Genomic DNA, 17,747 nt, shown 5'->3' with positions numbered 1-17,747 from the left:
AATATGACCAATGAAAGCCTAAAAGTACATAAAACTTTTTTAAGTATATTTTAGCGAATTGTTTCTAATTATTTTTATCGTGAATTATTAATAAGAAATTTTAAATAAAAATTGTTCGTTTCTATTAGATTTTCTTTGGAATCATAAACTGTCATATACCGATATTATGGCACTAAAGGGATACGCTTATTTATAAACTGTATTTCAAGGAATGACATAATATTGAACAGAATTTAATATATATATTATCAAATATGTGTATTTTAATTTTTATAAACATACATTTTGATAATTTAAAAGAATACGTTGTAAAATAATAGTTTCTCATCTTGCAAAGTATTATTTTTTACAGCGGTTGCGACACAACGCGCACGTAAGGTTTGCCCGATGGTAATGGTACGATTTTAATATTGTTGTACAATGTTTTCGCTTCTTCGTCGGAAACAGTAGGCTGAATCATTACTTGATCACCTGCCTAAAGATCATTATACAAAATTAATAATTTTTTTAATAGATGTAGTGATGTTTTAATTAATAAATAAGATCATAGATAAAAACCTTCCAATCAACTGGAGTTGCTACTTTATGCTTCTCAGTTAATTGTAGCGATTCGATAACTCTCAAAATTTCACTGTGTTCAAAAGTTATGTTAATGAATAATATATTAATAAAAATAAATTTTAACCATTAAAGATATAAGAATAATGTTACTCGAAATTTCTTCCAGTTGTTGCAGGGTATAAAATTGATAATCGCATGTTTTTAGCAGGATCAATAATAAATACTGCTCTAGCAGTCATCGGTATGCCACGATCATCAACTTCTGCAGGATCTAACATTCCCAATAACGTTGCGAGTTTTCGCGTTTCATCTTCTATTATTGGGTATGGGAATTCTTTATCAGTCATTTCAGCATAGGCCTTTATATCCTGAAAAATAATTGTGCTTTGTAAACTTGTAATAATTTCGTTTCTATTTTTTCTATTAACAATTACTTTTATTTCTAATGAAAAAACTATAATAAAAGCACTTACTTCTATCCATTTCCGGTGAGAATCTACGGAATTACACGATAATGCAATAACTTTAACTCCTAGCTTTTCAAATTCGGGCATCAATTTTAATACCCGAGCCAACTCTGTTGTACATACTGGTGTAAAATCATTTGGATGAGAAAACAAAATTCCCCACCTGTGTGAAACATAAATTAATTTTTCTAAGTTTAATATAATCTTACATGTCAAGAAAATCATATTTATGCATGATTTTGTATCACTGAATGATTTGAAATTATATGAATAGTAAATAATACATTCAAATATAAATATAAAGACTAGTTATATAAATTTACAATAAAAAATATACAATAAACATTTACATATATATATACATTAAATATATACATTACAAACATATATATATACATTACAAACAAAAATATATATACATTAAAAAAAGTAACAGAAAATATTAAAGGTTATGTTTCTTAAAGAAAATATTGTCTCACGAATCATCAAGCCATTCATGCAAGTTAATTGAGCCCATTTGAGTGTCCGCTACAAAATTTGGAAACGTTTCACCTAACAAGACCATTTTTACATGTAAAAAGTACTTTCAAAATTAACTACTATTACGATTTTGATATAGAACACAGTAAGTTGGTATCCAGGTACACAGATTTAGAAATATGACTATCTCCGATGATAAAAGCGTTGTTAAGGTGACCATACAACTATATAAATTCAAACACAATTAGAAGATACACGATATTTCAACATAATATTTTTTTAATTAATTCATGTAATATAAAAATAAATATTTGTAATGTATAAATATTTATTATAATATCAATTAAGAGATAATTTGATAACTAAATTTAAGTATTATATTTCATTCGAATCTTAAATTTAAATTTGTACTATTACGAGATTATTTATGTACATCAAATACAAGATTTATAAAATTTAAAAATTCCCGTTTTATAATATTAAACAAATTTTATAAAGTTTTTATAAATTTTTTTTAAAATTAAAATAATTTTATAAAATTAAACAAATATTACGATGCATGTATTACATAAAACCGTAGAGGGCATAATGAAACCTCAGTACATACATTATAATATTTAGTTGGCGGAGGTTTTTAAATTTTAAAGTAGCGAAGAAGTGTAATAAGTTCAAATATCGATTAAACCAAATATAAAAATATATCATACCGTACTATTATATTAAGAATTAAATACAGATAGTGTATTACTATAAAATTTTACATTATGTTTACGATTATAAAATACTACTTCCTCTCTGGTATTACTAATATTGTCTACTCATATTAAATTGATATCCTAGCACGATCGTATTAGATTATATCACGATTGTAGTCGTATACTTAGGCCTGGCAATTCCCGTCGTGGTAGGCTGTTAATATCATAAGATATGTTTTATAAATCAGCCGCTAGCCGTACATCGCTGCGATCGCTGGATACGTGAAACAAATGTGTGTTTATATACGTACAGTAAGACATATATGTATGTACATTTCCGTAGTACGTACAGTGTGTTTTATACAAAGTGATAATTCAGTTACACAATTTTCAAAAATGTGTCGTCGACTCCCTTCAAAGTTTATTACTATCGTAAATAAATTTTATTCCACCGTTTTTATTCAACCGAGTCATAAATTTACGGTCTTGCAATCTAAGTATCCTGTACGAACGCATATATTACTAACACGGAGGTATAGTACGCAAAACCCATCTGAAAAAGTAAGTCAATATTATAAAAAACAGTACGCAGAAGAATTAAACTCTCTTCTAAAAGATCCGAAATACAAAGCTTTGTATGATAAATACGAGTTAGAAATACAGTACACGAAATATGAGACAAACAGAGTACCTAAAAATTTAACCGCATATAATTGGTTATATTTACTACGAACAACAACAAGAAATGAAAGAAGGTTGTGCTTAATATCTATTTTAATATAAAAATGATCTTAATGTTTGAAAGGTTCATTCATATATTAATTTTTGTCCTTCATTATAAATATTTAGATCATATATAGAATTTCTTTGGAAATTGGACATGAAACACGAAAACGAAAAGGAGAAAAAGTTATTAAAGATGAAAGAAAAAGCAGAGAAGTTTAATGAAGATGATATATATGGATTAAATAGAATTACAATGTTTCACAGGATACGTGCACAAACAATGAGTGATTTTTATAATGGCAGATTAATAAGTGCTATGTTACATGAACCAATAATGGTATTTGACATTGGATATGAACAATATATGACACCAAAAGAGATATCGAATTGTGCAAAACAACTATCATATTCATTCGCAATAAATCGATTACACGATAGTCCCTTTAATCTATATTTTTGTAATGCTAACAAGGATAGTATTGTTATGAAGAGGTTACATTCAATAATACCGTCTTTGTACGATCTAGAATTTCCATTAAATATCACATCAAAATGCTATTTAGAAACATTTGATAGAGATAAATTAGTATATCTTACCCCTCATACTAACACAGTTTTAAAAAACTATGATGGTAACTTAATATATATAATTGGTGCAATGGTAGATAAGGTAATTAATATTATATTTTTATATAGTTTATGCTACAAATGAAATATTAGTTATAAATAAATATTTATCAATAAATATTGAACATTAATCCATAAAATTGACGTGAACAAAAAGATTTATTAAAAAAGTTAATAATATTTTCAGAAATGTAGTAAACCAATTTCATATCAAAAAGCTAAGAAACAAGGTATTAAAATGATGAAGTTGCCTTTAAGTGAAAGATTAGAATGGGGTTCAGGATCTTCAAAAAATCTTCCTCTCAATCAAGTTCTTTCCATCATGTTAGATTTGAAACATACTAAGGATTGGAATGTGGCAATGGAAAATGTACCTAAACGAAAATTACAAAGAGCAAGGGCATATTTCCAGGAAAGAAGAATGTTAAGAAATGCAACAATGTTGCAATGCTTTTATAGAAATGAAACTTCAAACTTAGCAGATAAAGAGTAATGTTTCCTACATGTTTGAAACCAAATAAAGTTACAAATATAAATTATTGTATATAATTATCAATTTTAACCTATACTTTAGTTTTTAATATAATTTCTTTAGTCGATCTTTAAATTGCATGTATTAGTTTTATATCAGAAGCAAATAATATTTTATGATTGAAATTTATGCTTCTGTTTCACAAAAATAAGACTTTTAAATGTAATACGAATAATGTATATGGAAATGTATATATAATTAATGATATATTACTCTATGGCATACATACATACAATATGTATACGGATAATACAGACGTACATATGTACGTTATCTATGTACATCCTCAATACTAATAATATAATAAAAGAAATTTGTTATTATTAATAACCATATTATTATAATGTAATATTATTTACTGGTATTAAAATTACGAGATAAACATTTTAATGTCTCCTATTCTATATTGAAAGTAATATTATAAAAACATATTATTTTATATATAACAATGCACTCATAAAAAATAATTATGTTCTTGAATAATACATTTGCGTTTTTAATATTTCTAGCTTTTTAATCGATTGACTGGGATTTATTTAGTATAATTTATTTATACAGTTCATTATGTTAAATATAATTAAATATGTATAATGATCACTTTTATAAAGATCTTATAAAGATCTAAATCTAAAATTTATTGATAGTTAATCTTTATTTTGCACTTTTTGATTTCAGTGTTTACGAATAAATCTTTTTAATTCAATAATTACGAGATTAATTTATGAAAGGTATTCATATGTAGTAATTTTTTACTGTCTTTTTAATGCGAGTAATACTGACGTTACTGACGCATGAATGGTTAGTGTGTTCAAAAAATGGAGATTAAAAGTAAGACATGTATCATACATTTTTTGTACTAAAACGAGGGTAAAAGACATAAAAAATTACCTTTTCTTGTATGTGATTATGTATTAAAACCTCTAATGTCTACAAGATTTGTTATGCAGATAATATGTATAAATTATAATAATAACAAACCTTAAAGCGATTAACCTATATTAATTGAACTTTGAAGTTAAAACTTTCTGATTAATTGTAAATGACATGATATCTCATGACGAGATAAAAGTTGAAGTAGTTCCGATAAATGGAGAAAAAATTGGAGGAAAAGAAGAAACTGTTGTTTTTGTTGAACAGTTTGTTAAAGACGTGTGTGATTTTAGTTCCCAGTATGGAAGTAATATTAGTATTTCCTATACAGCCTATAATATTGCTGGGAATCCAAGTAAATTTCCTGATTATGGAGATTTTCCACAAGCTTTTGTTATGGTATGTTAATTTTGTAAAAAATCAAAACAGTTAAATAAACAATTGTAAACAATGCATGAAAGTAAAAGAATCAAACAGTTTTTCGTGGACTAGAATAAGCTATTTGGATTGGTTTTATACATTATCAAAATGTTAATAACATTTTAGTTTTAATCAATGCTTTAATATTTTATTGTATAATAGCCGGCCAAGAGTATATGGTGTCGACTTTAATAATATTGTATTTTGTGCCTGAAAATTTTGGAAACTATTAATTATATATTCTTAGAACCCTAGAGTTAAAATTCTATGAAAAAATGATTTGTAAAGTATTATTTCGGCTGTATGAAATTAATGACAAAAATGTTTTATGCCTTTTTATTCATGCTACATCATATCTAATAGATTATAATTTTAGAGAACATATGGACGTTGGTGGGATAAAGCACCTTCAAGATTAATGGATTATATGCCACAGAATAACATAGACGTTACAAGTCAGGATTATATAGGTATATAGCTCTTAATTTAAAAATTAAATACTTTCTAGCATTTAATGTTTATATTGCAATATTTCAATTATTTGTAGTAATATTTTATGTTTTTATTCTTAAAGATATTTTTAACTTATTGGAATATTATACTGATACCATTAATGCTTATGATATATGAAAAACGGAAATAAATTACAATATTTTTTATATTATCAAGATCTAGAATATTATCAAGAGGTATATCCAATTAGAGTATCAATATATGAAACTTACAATCCTGGAAGTGTAATTGGAATTTGGGCACAAAACTCTGAGGGCAAATGGTATCAATTATGGAATGGATTTCCTCAAGTCGTGCCGCACAAGCCAAGAATATTTTCTCCATACTTGCAGCTATGTAATTTTAAGACAAAAATGATAAGACTGGAATTTAATCATAGTTTATTAGACTATTATACAGAGTTAGATGCTGTATTACTTATTGGTACATCAGAATTAATTGTACCTAATAATTTGCATAATCAAAATCTGAATGACCTTTCTAAAGAATTGGGTTACCTTAAACAAAGTGATGATGATATATATAATTTAACACCAGATTATTTAAAGGCAAATCAGGATTTAACAGTTCTTAAAAAGACACTTTCCGAACACTGCAAGCTTTTTAAAAGGTATGTTGATATACAACCATTGATATTTTAAATTTATATTTATTTCTAATAAATAAATGAATATTGCCTGCACATTATTACAGCAAAGGAATAGATAATATATCCAAGGGAAAATTAGTATCTAAGATAGGACAACATTATCAGTCTGTTCCTCCTATAGAGGAAGCATTCAAAAGTTTACAACAATTTTTACAAGAAGATTTTCCAAAACTTATTAGAGATATTCATCATTCGATACCAAATACCATAAATGAACAAGACAATTCTCTTCAAGAAAGATTTTCAGTAGCTTCAACTGATTTTGAAAATCAACCATGTGGCACTTTCTCAGCACTTCCAGTAAAATATGATATCATGATTTGTTATATCTTATTATATCTATTATTAACAATGCATTTTTACAGGATGAGACGGTACTAAAAATTTTGAAGAATTTAGATTTAAGATCATTATGCTGTTTATGCAGAGTAAATAAACACTTTAACAATATTGCAAGAGATGCTTTGTTATATACAAGTCTCAATTTAAAACCTTACTGGCATTGTTTAGACACATCTGCATTAATTAGTTTAGCACCTAGGTGTCATTATTTACAACAATTAGATCTTTCATGGTGTGGAAATTATAATATGATTAAGTATCAAGATTTTATAAATTTTCTTCACATATCTGGCAGTGTTCTGACTCATTTAAGACTAAACTGTTGTCAATTTGTAAATGATGCTATTATCTTTGAAATTTCAAAAGTATGTAAGAATTTGAAAGGTAAATATTATTGAAATATTTTTTATTAAACATTTAAAAGTTGTCTGTTGAAAATGTAATATATTATTTTTAGAACTATGTTTATGTAACTGTATGGGTGTAACAAACGAAGGATTTTCGAAACTCGAAAACTTGAAGTTCCTTGAACGTTTGGAGCTTTACAGAACAACTATCGAAACTTCTACATTATGTTCTATTTTAAAGAAGAATACTCAAATGCGACATTTAAATTTGGCAGGAATGCATGATCGTTTAAATATAGACGAAGTTGCTGTTGAATTAGGAAGTTCTTGTCCATATTTGGAAAGTGTAGACTTTTGGAAAGCACAAACTTTAACTCCATATGGAGTTAGAGCTTTGTCTCACTGTACTAAACTTCGAGAAGTGGATTTTGGATGGTGGTATGTTCTCGAAAAAATATTGTATCATTTATATAATTAACGAATTTCAATGTATTTATCATTCGTTTTATCATTTTCTTCATAGCGGTGGAATGGGCGCTCCTGGTGACTCTCTACGAGCATTATTGTTTTCCTGTCGTTATTTAGAAAAAGTATTTTTAGCAGCACTTAGAGGATTAACAGATCGCGACTTGGAGCCACTTTTATTATGTCAACGACTGCAACAACTAGACCTATTAGGGGCTCGTTCTCTTACTCCTGATATATGTTATGGAATTTTATTGTTTTGTCCAAAATTAGAAATGATTGATCTTAGTTTCTGTGAAGGTATTAATGATTTTATAGTGCAGGAATGGCGTCAGCAATATCCTCATGTTTCTATTAAAAGAAGTTTTCAAGTAACCAACTCTAATATGATATAACAAACATTCCATGATATTTATTACATCGATTGTAATTTAAAGTATTTTAAGTATAAATAGGTTTGTTAAATTTTATAACTTTGATTAATACTATAAAGGATGTAATATTGTTGTATATAATTACATAAAAAATGTTATTACTAAAGTATCTGTACATATGTATCCATTTTTTCATAAGAATATACATATGTGTACTTGTATATTTGAAATTGCAGTTTAATATATGTATAGTATAAGAAAATATCCATACGTGTAAAAGCAATAGTACGATTAAAAATATCCAAATTGCATAATATATATTATATTTAATACGAAATGAATAATTTGATATGATAAGTTGTGAATTTCTATAAAAATTTATATATAACAATTCTTATAATTAAAACTTTTATAATCTTTGCATTTGTTTAATTGATATTTTAATTTAAAATAATATTTTCATAATTTAAAATCATTTACAACACATGATGTAATGATTGAATTAAAAAGATACAGCCGTGTGTGAGATAAAATAGTGATTTGTTATAACAGGTCATAACAGGTTATGACGTAGTAATAATACTAATAATAAGTGGAGAGGGACGAATGCTTAATGTATATATACGTACGCACGTGGTTTCTTTTTGGTATAGGTTATGTAAATTATTTAGTGAAAGAATCACGTTTCAGACAATGAAAAATGTAAAAAATGTGATTTTTTAAAATCAAGGTACATACATATATATATATATATATATATATGTATTTAATTTGATATATTGAAAATAATGAATACCGATTTACAAAGTAAGAAATCATATAATACCAGAAGTGATATCAAAGAAAAGGAGAGAGGAGGTAGGAAATGTTATTTTCTAAGTTTTTCTGTGAAATTTTATCGTGTAGTAGTATTTCTATATTTCCACATTACTATATTATGTTTATTTTTATAATATTAAAATTTTTATTTAATAAATTTCATTCACAATTTGACAAAATTATTAATTGCAGAAGGCAATTATGTGGATGTTGAACATATTAATGATAATATGCAAATAGTTGATAAATACGGTGATACAAATATGTTGAAAAGGAAGCTGGTTTGTGATGAAACTAAACTAGGCAAAAAACAGAAAAAGAGAAATATCATAGATTCATCTATAAATGATACGAGTTATGAAGAATATGTAGCAAAACATAAGGAAACATTCCAAGAATTTCAAGGTGATATATAGATCGAATATTTAAATATAATTAATGATTTTATACATGTTTTTCTACATTATATATATTTGTATAAACATATTTTCTTACAAATGTAGAAACTAACAACAGAAGCGAAGAAAATAAGAAAGATGAAAGAGATACAGATACAGAAACAGAATATTTGGACGGAAAATATTTTAGAAGAAGTTTCAACTCTACAAATGGTTTGGATATGCTAAAAAAATTTGTAAAAATTTGCAATAAAAACAAAGAGAGGGATTTGGCTGCAGAATATTTAAATGCAGGTGGCAATATTTTGGAAATATTAAAATTTTTAGCTGCAGAAAAGAAAGGAATTAGTAATGCTATCACCGTATTTTCTGCATTAAGGATATTATTAATAAAGTAAGTATTCTATAAGTTTAAATGTTTCTTAATAAACTGCAGTTTCTCAATTTAAATATTAATTTCTTTTATATTTAGAATATTAGCACAGTATCCACAATATCAATCTAGTGCAGAAAGTGCATGTCGCCATTTGATTAATTCGCATTTATCAATAATTCACTCGATGTTGTCTATACAAAGTAATACAAAACAACAAAAAGTAGTTTTACAATTATTTGCTGCAATAGTCTCATTAGGTGGAAATATTCCACGTGAATTACTTACCCACTTGTCTTTACCAATGGGAGTTGTTAAATCTCTTGTGCAACATACAAAACCTACAGATAATCAAAATATAAGGAGCTGTTTTATTCATTTTATCCTGGCTTTCTTAGTAGAAGGAAATGTATCAATTATTAGAACTCTTCTAGATAAACGTGATTTGTTTTATAGTATATTTCCTGATTTAATATATGATTCTAAAGACATTGTTGCTTTGGTTTTAACTACTCTTAAAACTTATATTCTTCAAAATCCAAAAATTAGTAAAACAATGAAGTTACAGTTATTTTCAACATCAATTATTCAAAATCTTGTGTGTCTTTATAATTGGAAAGGTCCAAATAATTGCCCAAAACTAAAAAATCGGAGTTCTATTCCACATTCGCAATATTTTGAAGAAAAAGAGGTATTATTAAACAACTAAATAACAAGTTAATAATATATTGTATGTATACATATTAATAATTATAAAATATATTTTGATTTAGGTAGTTACAGGAATTATACATGATTTTTTAATTTTATTGTTAACGTCACATCGATATGGTATTGTTTTTCATGATTATATGCTTGGTACTTCACATATAAAACATAATCATGTGATAAATACAGTACTTCAGAGTTTAGACCGACCTTGGGAACATGAAAAACCATTAGATCTAGTAGTTAAGATACTGACAGCGTGTCCTGATTTAATTAAATCACAATTTACTCTTCTGGAACCATATATTGAACCAAGGGTTTCATTGAAGTGGATTACAGCAATAAAATTTGTAAGAGAGGTAAACAGTTTAGTTTATTCCTTATTTTAGATATTGACATTAATGAATGTTCATATTAACCATATTAAAGGTTTCTTAAATGTTCGTATTAATCAATCTTATTGCAGATAATACAGTCAGTGGATATGAGTATCTGTGTAAAGACATGTTCATTAGAATTAAATATATTACAATTAGCGAGTGCAGTAGTATCTTTAATCTTACCAGGAGTAATTTTGAAGCAAGCAATTATGCCATCCTTATCCCATTCTAATGTAATAATACGGCATGAGGCAGTACTTACACTTACATCTATGTTTCATCAGACACAGAAGTGTTTATCAATATCAAAAGCAGTTTATAAGGAAGATAATGATTACTGCACTTTTAAGGATTATATAACAGAATATATGGTGAAGGTAAACGTATATTTTGGTAAAGCACAAATCAAACATTTAAAAATTAATCCCTGAGTAAATTATAAAATGCAACAAAATAATAACTTTCTCTTTAGAATGTACCAAATTTAAATATGATATTGAATGTGTGGAGTGGTGCTTTCACATCAAATCAAATTGAAGATAACGGTAATGACATGGAATACATTGTAGAACCAAAGAAATATGAACACCTGACAGCTGTTCTACATTTATTGCATGTGTATATTGAAGTGTGTCCGAAATTGTTAGATACATTATGTGATATGTCATCTGATACATTTTTAAATACATTGAACAAATTGGAAGATATCAGTGTCGTGGAATTTAATGTTATAAAAGTAAAAGCTATTCAATTTCTTGTTATAGTGCAGCCTTATGAATTTTCACCAGACAAGGTGTGTAAAATATTATAATTCGTGTTAAATAATTAATAACGAATATTTTGTATTTTTTGTATTGATAAATAAACGTTTCTTTTCAGAAAATATTTAACGATGCACTATCATTTCTAATATCTGCTTTAAATGAAGAAACATCTTCAGTTACATTATGTACAAAAGCAACAATAAGAACTTTATTAAATGCTACTGGAATGTTTGAGGGATGTAATGATCATTTGGATATTTGGATTAATGGTTTCATAAATTTAGATGATAGAAAGAAAGTAATAAAATGGTTTGTTCGTATTGTAAAAAAAGCTGCTGAAGATATAGAAAAATATGTAAATGAAATAATTAAAGCTGAAGAAATTATTAATCATGAAGTAATACATATTGGCAAATTACAGGACATATTTGATGGTAAACTTTAATTTTATTCTTAAACGCATTGATATAATATGCGATGTCATCTTTTTTTGCACTTTGCAGAACTGACAGAAAAATCTGCTATTCATAAAAATTTAGAAAATAATATTTTACATATGCAACATCTGACCTCAATATCACCTCTCTTATGTTGCATGTTACATAAAACAAAGGAAGATTCACATCCTTCGATTTTATCTTATTTGTCTTACGTTTTAATACATACGTTGCATTATCAAGTAATACCTCAATGTTTAATATATTTAATTAAAGATATGCCAATATTACCAGTAAAGGAGTATTTATTGAGTTGGCTAGAAGGCAATCAACTCGTTTATATTAAAAATATAATTCCCACAATGACTTTATTATGTAAATTAAATTTAGTGCTTTTGTCTGATACTAAATTACAGATGGATCAAATATTTAATGGTAGCAATATAATTACTTTTCAGTACAATGAGGAAAGTATAACAATTCATCATTCCTTGTCTACATATGAAGTTGTATATTTGTTTAAAATGACTACATTCTATTTAGTACAACATACCAAAAAGAGTGTTTTAACAAAAGTGCAATATGACAATTATAGATGTTTATTAATGTCGCTATTGTATATTGCAAAGGATAGTGTAGATAACGTTATTTTTTTGGAAGAATGTGCAAAATCGATCTTTACTCATCCTATTATTCTGCATTATTTTTCTCCAATTTATCGAAAGAATAAAAATATTGTAAGAAGTATGATAACTCTTACAGTTACCGACGTTTGTAGTATGTTAAACAATTTGCATAAAAAATGTAATACTAGAAATTTATTTATTCATTTCAAAAATAAGTTACTTACGCAACTATGTAAAATGATAGACAAAAGACAAAAAGATGAAAAGATAAATAATCCTGATAAGATTATCACCTTGTTAGAGGTATTGCAACCAACACCAAAAGATGTTGTATATTTATTAAAGAGGCTAGTGAAATTAGAGGATACTATGTTTATTTCAAACGATAAGAAAAGTTTATCAGTACACGGGCATTTAATTTCTAAACTTTTAGAAATTATTAATGCTAATGAGATAAAATCTGAGCGAAATGTATTTTTTGAGCTTGATACAGAATTTGTTAGAGATTTGTGTTTACACTTACTTTTCCTAAAATTGAACTCAATTACCAATTTTGAAATATGGGAAACAGTTTTACATGGATATCTTTCAAATTTTTCATTCAATATTGGTGGCATTGATGCAAGTAAGTTGTTTTCACAAAATTTTACGTTAATGCGTTATTTCATAACCACATTATTACGTTTTATTATATTTGTGTAATTGCAGATATTTTTACGTCATTATTATCAACAAAAATTACGGATACGACTGTAAATTTAATTTCATTTTTAATTAGAAAAAATATAAGATTTATACCTATTTTTGTGGAATGTATAAAAAAGTCGAAAAATATGGAAAAGGGTAACATTATATTGCCAATAGTTGCAAGTAATTTAAATTTTAATTGGGATCAGGACTTTCTGCAAGATTTGAAGAAACATTATGAAACTGAAATTACATGTTATCTATGTGATCCTAAAGATGTAAAACCTTGGATAGAAGAAAATGTTATTGCAATTTCTTATTTAATTAAAACTACATTTAATCTTAAAATATGTAATGATATATGTAATATGATTTTACAAACTGGTGATAAATTGGATATGGTATCTATACATTACATAAAAATTCTTCAAAGTATGTACAATAAATTTGCTGCCTTAGAAACAGAGAGTGAAAAGCTTATCATGAATTTGATACAAATTTTTCTTTACATCGTTACTGTAACTTTAAAGAAAGAGTCCAAGAATGTACAAAAACTTCATATCCTTTGTGAAATATTGAGCGATGCTGTTAAACATTTAAGAGAAAAAGGGAAAGTTTTTGAATTTGAGGCCTTAAGTACCAATCATTCGTGGTTACAATTTACACGATTTTCTTTAAAATTTGGTCTTAAAGGATTAAAAAGTAATAAGAAAGAATTGCCAATATTAAGAACTTTAAGCATTTTATGTGATATTGCATATAAAAATGATAGTAACAATGAATATGTCAAAACTTTGTTTGAAATGGCAACTTCTCATTCTGAATTTATTAATATTATGCTAGGCTCATCAGAGACTAAAAGTACGTATATAATAATAATAGCGGGTAATTATAATAGCTGTAATGTATTTAATTATTTTATTTTTTAGGAGATTTAGTAGAGTTATTATGGATTCTTATGCGAAAAAATAAAGAAGTTATGGGATCAACACACATACCTGTTTATTTAGCGGCGTACAATGCTACTTTAAACGAAGCCGATCAATATATTTTATTCGTAAGAATAAATAAAATTAATACCAGTAAAATTTATACTAGTTTTTAGAAAAATATTAATGTATAGATTTATTTCAGATTTTGCAGTATTATGAAAATAATAATGTTAATATTTATGAATATCGGCCATATGTGTGGGGTAATGTGGCCACAACATATTATAGCGTGAAAGGTGAAATACACACGACTTTGTGGAGGCAACCATCTGTTACGCAAGTCCTTAACTTATTCGAAGAAGGTATTGTAAACAATACTATAAAAGAATACCCTGTGGATAGATCTCTGAAGGTGGTTTTCATTGACTTTCATCAAATATTAAAAAATGTATTGAACTTTATTGAACTTTAATTTAAACCATTTGTTTTTTTAAATTTTATACTTTATAGGATAGTGAATTATATAGAGCAAATAATATATACGATCCAGCATTTTATTTACCGTTATTATATTTTTTACTATCAGAAAATAATGTTGTATCATGTCATAAAGTTGCTCAAAGTGGTGCACTAGCATTAACATTTGCTGCATGTAGCAGCAAGCATTCTGACGTTCGAATGATAGCTTATACTATTATTACAAGATATTATACTCATTTGGAAGCTTCTAGGTATATTTTATAAAAAAATAATAATTTAATTATATATATTGTCATATGTGATGATGTGTAATATATATATATAAATTTTTTCCTATTTATAGCTCCAAAACAAAGTTATTATGGATGCGATTAATAGATGCATTGCGTTACGGTATTATATCACAGCAATTAGAACTGAATAATATACGTATAAACTGTTTAGTTTCCACGTTTTTAGCAAGAACGTCTTTGATCGCTACACAACCATTGCACCCCCTTTATTCAGTCTTACAAATATTTCTGCTGGCTAAACCAGCATTAGATATAAACACAATACCCGAGTTGTTACAGCTTTTACACAGTTCTGATGTGGAATATAAAGCACACAGATGTTGGATTTTGGAGAATATTCGTGATAGTATGAAAACAGAGGTTGAATTGGACATAGCCTTTAAATGTGTTTTGTTTAAAATGCTTCTAGACTTTTATATTTCTAATCTATCAGACTCAAATACGAAGGTATGATTTAAAAACATTGAATCACTAATTTCTTTCTTTAAACTGATCTAATGTATTTTTATTTCAGAAACTTATATTAGAAATCATTGATGCTACATTAAAAATAACGAAAGCCTCTATACTTTTTATAGAATGTTATGGAATACTTCCCTGGTTATTAGAAGTTGCAAGGAGTTTGCCTAAACGCGAAATACAACATTTCGAGCTCGTAGTGAAAATGACGGACAAACTTCTAAATACCGTATTGAATATGAAAGGGGACATTGTTCACTACAAATTAATGGTTTTAAGTATTGCATTATCTTTGAAATCACATTTAACTAAAGATATCAGGATTGAGATTTTTACATTATATATCAACATTTTGCAAAAATTACTACTCTCGAAGCATATGAAAATAATTGTTACTAAAGAACAGATATTAGAAATTCTTGAATTTTCGACAAAAATATTAGATAATACAGGGGAATGTGACGATATGTTACGTTTCGGTTGTGAATACGTAACCAAAATAGATTGTTTAGAAGATGACGATGAAGTTCAGATAGCGAGAAATAGTTTGAGAACATTAGTGTGGACATGGTGTATCCATGAAACAAATTGATTTTTAATTTTTGTATACTCTATAAATACTATAATTATATTATATTTAATAATAAGGAATTTTTCAGTATATCTTTATGGTATATCTATCTAGTATATTTCAAACTTGTTCTATATTGTAGCAAGTATCAACAATAATGTTTTGGATAAAATGTATGTACAAAAACGTCTGCATTGGGATCTCTATATTTTCCTATATGATGTCTCAGTACTATTATAACACAATTAGTGTTTAATTCCTCGGAATCCGCCGTACCATTATAGAATTCCTTCATTTGAGGTAGAATAAAATGATTTGTTTGTAAATCTCTACGCGACAACTCTACCGCTATGGATGTCGCGCCAGTATTTAATTCCTCCATTGCTCGCCTCGCTTTTGCATGACTTAAGACGAGATGGGCGACATTGTCTTGATCCGTTCTACTCAAAAAACCAGATTTCCTTGAATGCGTCGTTCGAGAATAGTTCTCGACGCTATCCTCTGGGCCTGTAGCGAATCTGTCGGATGCGTGCCCTCTTGGATGACCAAGTGCTCTACAATCGTGACACAAAACATTTTGCGACCTGTCGAGAATAATACCCGCTGCTCTAGGTGATGTACCGATATATCGAGCACCGCCGATCATTAGCTGTTTTGCATTATTATTCGAAGATAAAAATTTATCGATTTGATCGATTAAATGTTTGGAATTATTTGTTAAAAAATCAATAGTATTGTTTCTTAAATCGTCAGCGCTTTCTCCACTTTGAGCAGCTATTACTGCAAATAGACACGCGTTTAAATCCAGCTCGACATTAATAGGATCTATATTATTTAATAGCGTCCAATGTCCTGTTAAATTTGACTGTTCGTGATATTCTACGTCGATGAAATCCTTGGTCGATCTTTGATTCGTTGGATCATCTATCGTTTCATATAAGCTATCTTTCGATCTCCATATTCGAATAGATTTCCCTGTTATAGTACTTAGCGCGTATACGTGAAGCAAATTACCCGGCCCGTAATTTTTTAGATCATTAACAATGTATTTAGCTAATTTGATTTTGCATAATTGTTTGTTTTTTATGTTCTGGTATTTATCGTTCGATCTTTTGCGATTTTCGCGCATTTTTCTGTCCCGCTGTATTTGATTTTGTGAATCATCGTTATCCGAAAAACTTTTGATTTTCCTAATATTAGGCATTACGTTTTGTTTCTATCGTTATGCTCTTTTAAATTTTTAATGCATTTTGCTTGCTTTTTACGTGTACATCCATCCCTTTTCTTATTTCACTGTATTATCTTTATTTTATAAGTTGGCACGAGTAATTTACATTTTCTAATGAAACAACGATTAATAACATTAATTACAGTGTTAAATAATCGAAGGGGAGAGAAAGATACGCGTCGTTAGAAAAATATTTGCCATTTATTGATAAGGATGATTATCGAAGGAAATTTAATGTGAAATCAAATATGTAAGAGGATTGATTATTGGAACGATAACATATGCAAAAGTACCTTAATACAAAGATAATACATCTCGAAGCTTTATATTTCCCATAATTTCGTTAATTAAATACCAAAATTTCGAATATCCTGCCAAATGTTTGTGGTTGCAGTTACATTTTAAATTTTCAGTTCAATCTTCATCTTTAACATTTTATACAGACGTTTCCGTTACGTTCATTTTTTTTTTCTTTATATTTTGCATATTTCATTCGACAAACGAAATTCATCGTCCAAGCATAT

General features: G+C 27.2%; 5 protein-coding genes across 7 annotated transcripts; 3 read left to right on the top strand and 2 right to left on the bottom strand.

Annotated features, from left to right (window-relative positions):
• Positions 1–335: 335 nt before the first annotated feature.
• On the bottom strand, positions 336–1,811 carry LOC117241837 (peroxiredoxin-6). Its single transcript, XM_033508011.1, has 5 exons — positions 1,508–1,811; positions 1,035–1,191; positions 712–929; positions 559–631; positions 336–475 (listed from the first exon to the last, which is right to left on the bottom strand). The coding sequence occupies exons 1-5, from the start codon at positions 1,591–1,593 to the stop codon at positions 347–349; spliced, it is 663 nt and encodes a 220-aa protein (XP_033363902.1). The 5' UTR covers positions 1,594–1,811; the 3' UTR covers positions 336–346.
• A 637-nt stretch (positions 1,812–2,448) lies between these two features.
• LOC117241626 (mitochondrial ribonuclease P protein 1 homolog) lies at positions 2,449–4,478 on the top strand. The gene is made up of 3 exons (XM_033507520.1): positions 2,449–2,958; positions 3,053–3,599; positions 3,744–4,478. Exons 1-3 carry the CDS (start codon positions 2,495–2,497, stop codon positions 4,047–4,049), a joined length of 1,317 nt encoding a protein of 438 aa, XP_033363411.1. The 5' UTR covers positions 2,449–2,494; the 3' UTR covers positions 4,050–4,478.
• A 336-nt stretch (positions 4,479–4,814) lies between these two features.
• On the top strand, positions 4,815–8,237 carry LOC117241625 (F-box/LRR-repeat protein 4). Of its 2 annotated transcripts, XM_033507518.1 has the most exons (7): positions 4,815–5,357; positions 5,755–5,848; positions 6,048–6,501; positions 6,585–6,840; positions 6,906–7,266; positions 7,340–7,667; positions 7,753–8,237. In XM_033507518.1, the coding sequence occupies exons 1-7, from the start codon at positions 5,133–5,135 to the stop codon at positions 8,087–8,089; spliced, it is 2,055 nt and encodes a 684-aa protein (XP_033363409.1). In that variant the 5' UTR covers positions 4,815–5,132; the 3' UTR covers positions 8,090–8,237. The 2 variants fall into 2 exon arrangements, with proteins under 2 accessions (XP_033363409.1, XP_033363410.1); XM_033507519.1 differs by lacking the exon at positions 4,815–5,357 and having other exon boundaries at positions 5,953–6,501.
• Positions 8,238–8,708: 471 nt separating this feature from the next.
• Positions 8,709–16,185, top strand: LOC117241624 (nucleolar pre-ribosomal-associated protein 1). 2 transcript variants are annotated; one of them, XM_033507517.1, is made up of 15 exons: positions 8,709–8,798; positions 9,074–9,292; positions 9,391–9,679; positions 9,758–10,349; positions 10,432–10,725; positions 10,833–11,123; positions 11,219–11,539; positions 11,626–11,944; positions 12,014–13,198; positions 13,282–14,121; positions 14,190–14,317; positions 14,395–14,604; positions 14,703–14,923; positions 15,016–15,412; positions 15,480–16,185. In XM_033507517.1, the coding sequence occupies exons 2-15, from the start codon at positions 9,118–9,120 to the stop codon at positions 16,014–16,016; spliced, it is 5,799 nt and encodes a 1,932-aa protein (XP_033363408.1). In that variant the 5' UTR covers positions 8,709–8,798; positions 9,074–9,117; the 3' UTR covers positions 16,017–16,185. The 2 variants fall into 2 exon arrangements, with proteins under 2 accessions (XP_033363408.1, XP_033363407.1); XM_033507516.1 differs by lacking the exon at positions 8,709–8,798 and adding an exon at positions 8,826–8,926 and having other exon boundaries at positions 9,080–9,292.
• Positions 16,118–17,199, bottom strand: LOC117241628. Its single transcript, XM_033507521.1, has one exon. It carries the CDS (start codon positions 17,197–17,199, stop codon positions 16,144–16,146), a length of 1,056 nt encoding a protein of 351 aa, XP_033363412.1. The 3' UTR covers positions 16,118–16,143.
• Positions 17,200–17,747: the final 548 nt, after the last annotated feature.

Source organism: Bombus vosnesenskii, unplaced genomic scaffold (assembly GCF_011952255.1).
Source record: "Bombus vosnesenskii isolate JDL3184/JDL3185 unplaced genomic scaffold, Bvos_JDL3184-5_v1.1 scf7180000016261, whole genome shotgun sequence".
Classification (NCBI taxonomy): Eukaryota; Metazoa; Arthropoda; class Insecta; order Hymenoptera; family Apidae; genus Bombus; species Bombus vosnesenskii.
This window is presented reverse-complemented; position numbering and strand designations above follow the sequence as displayed.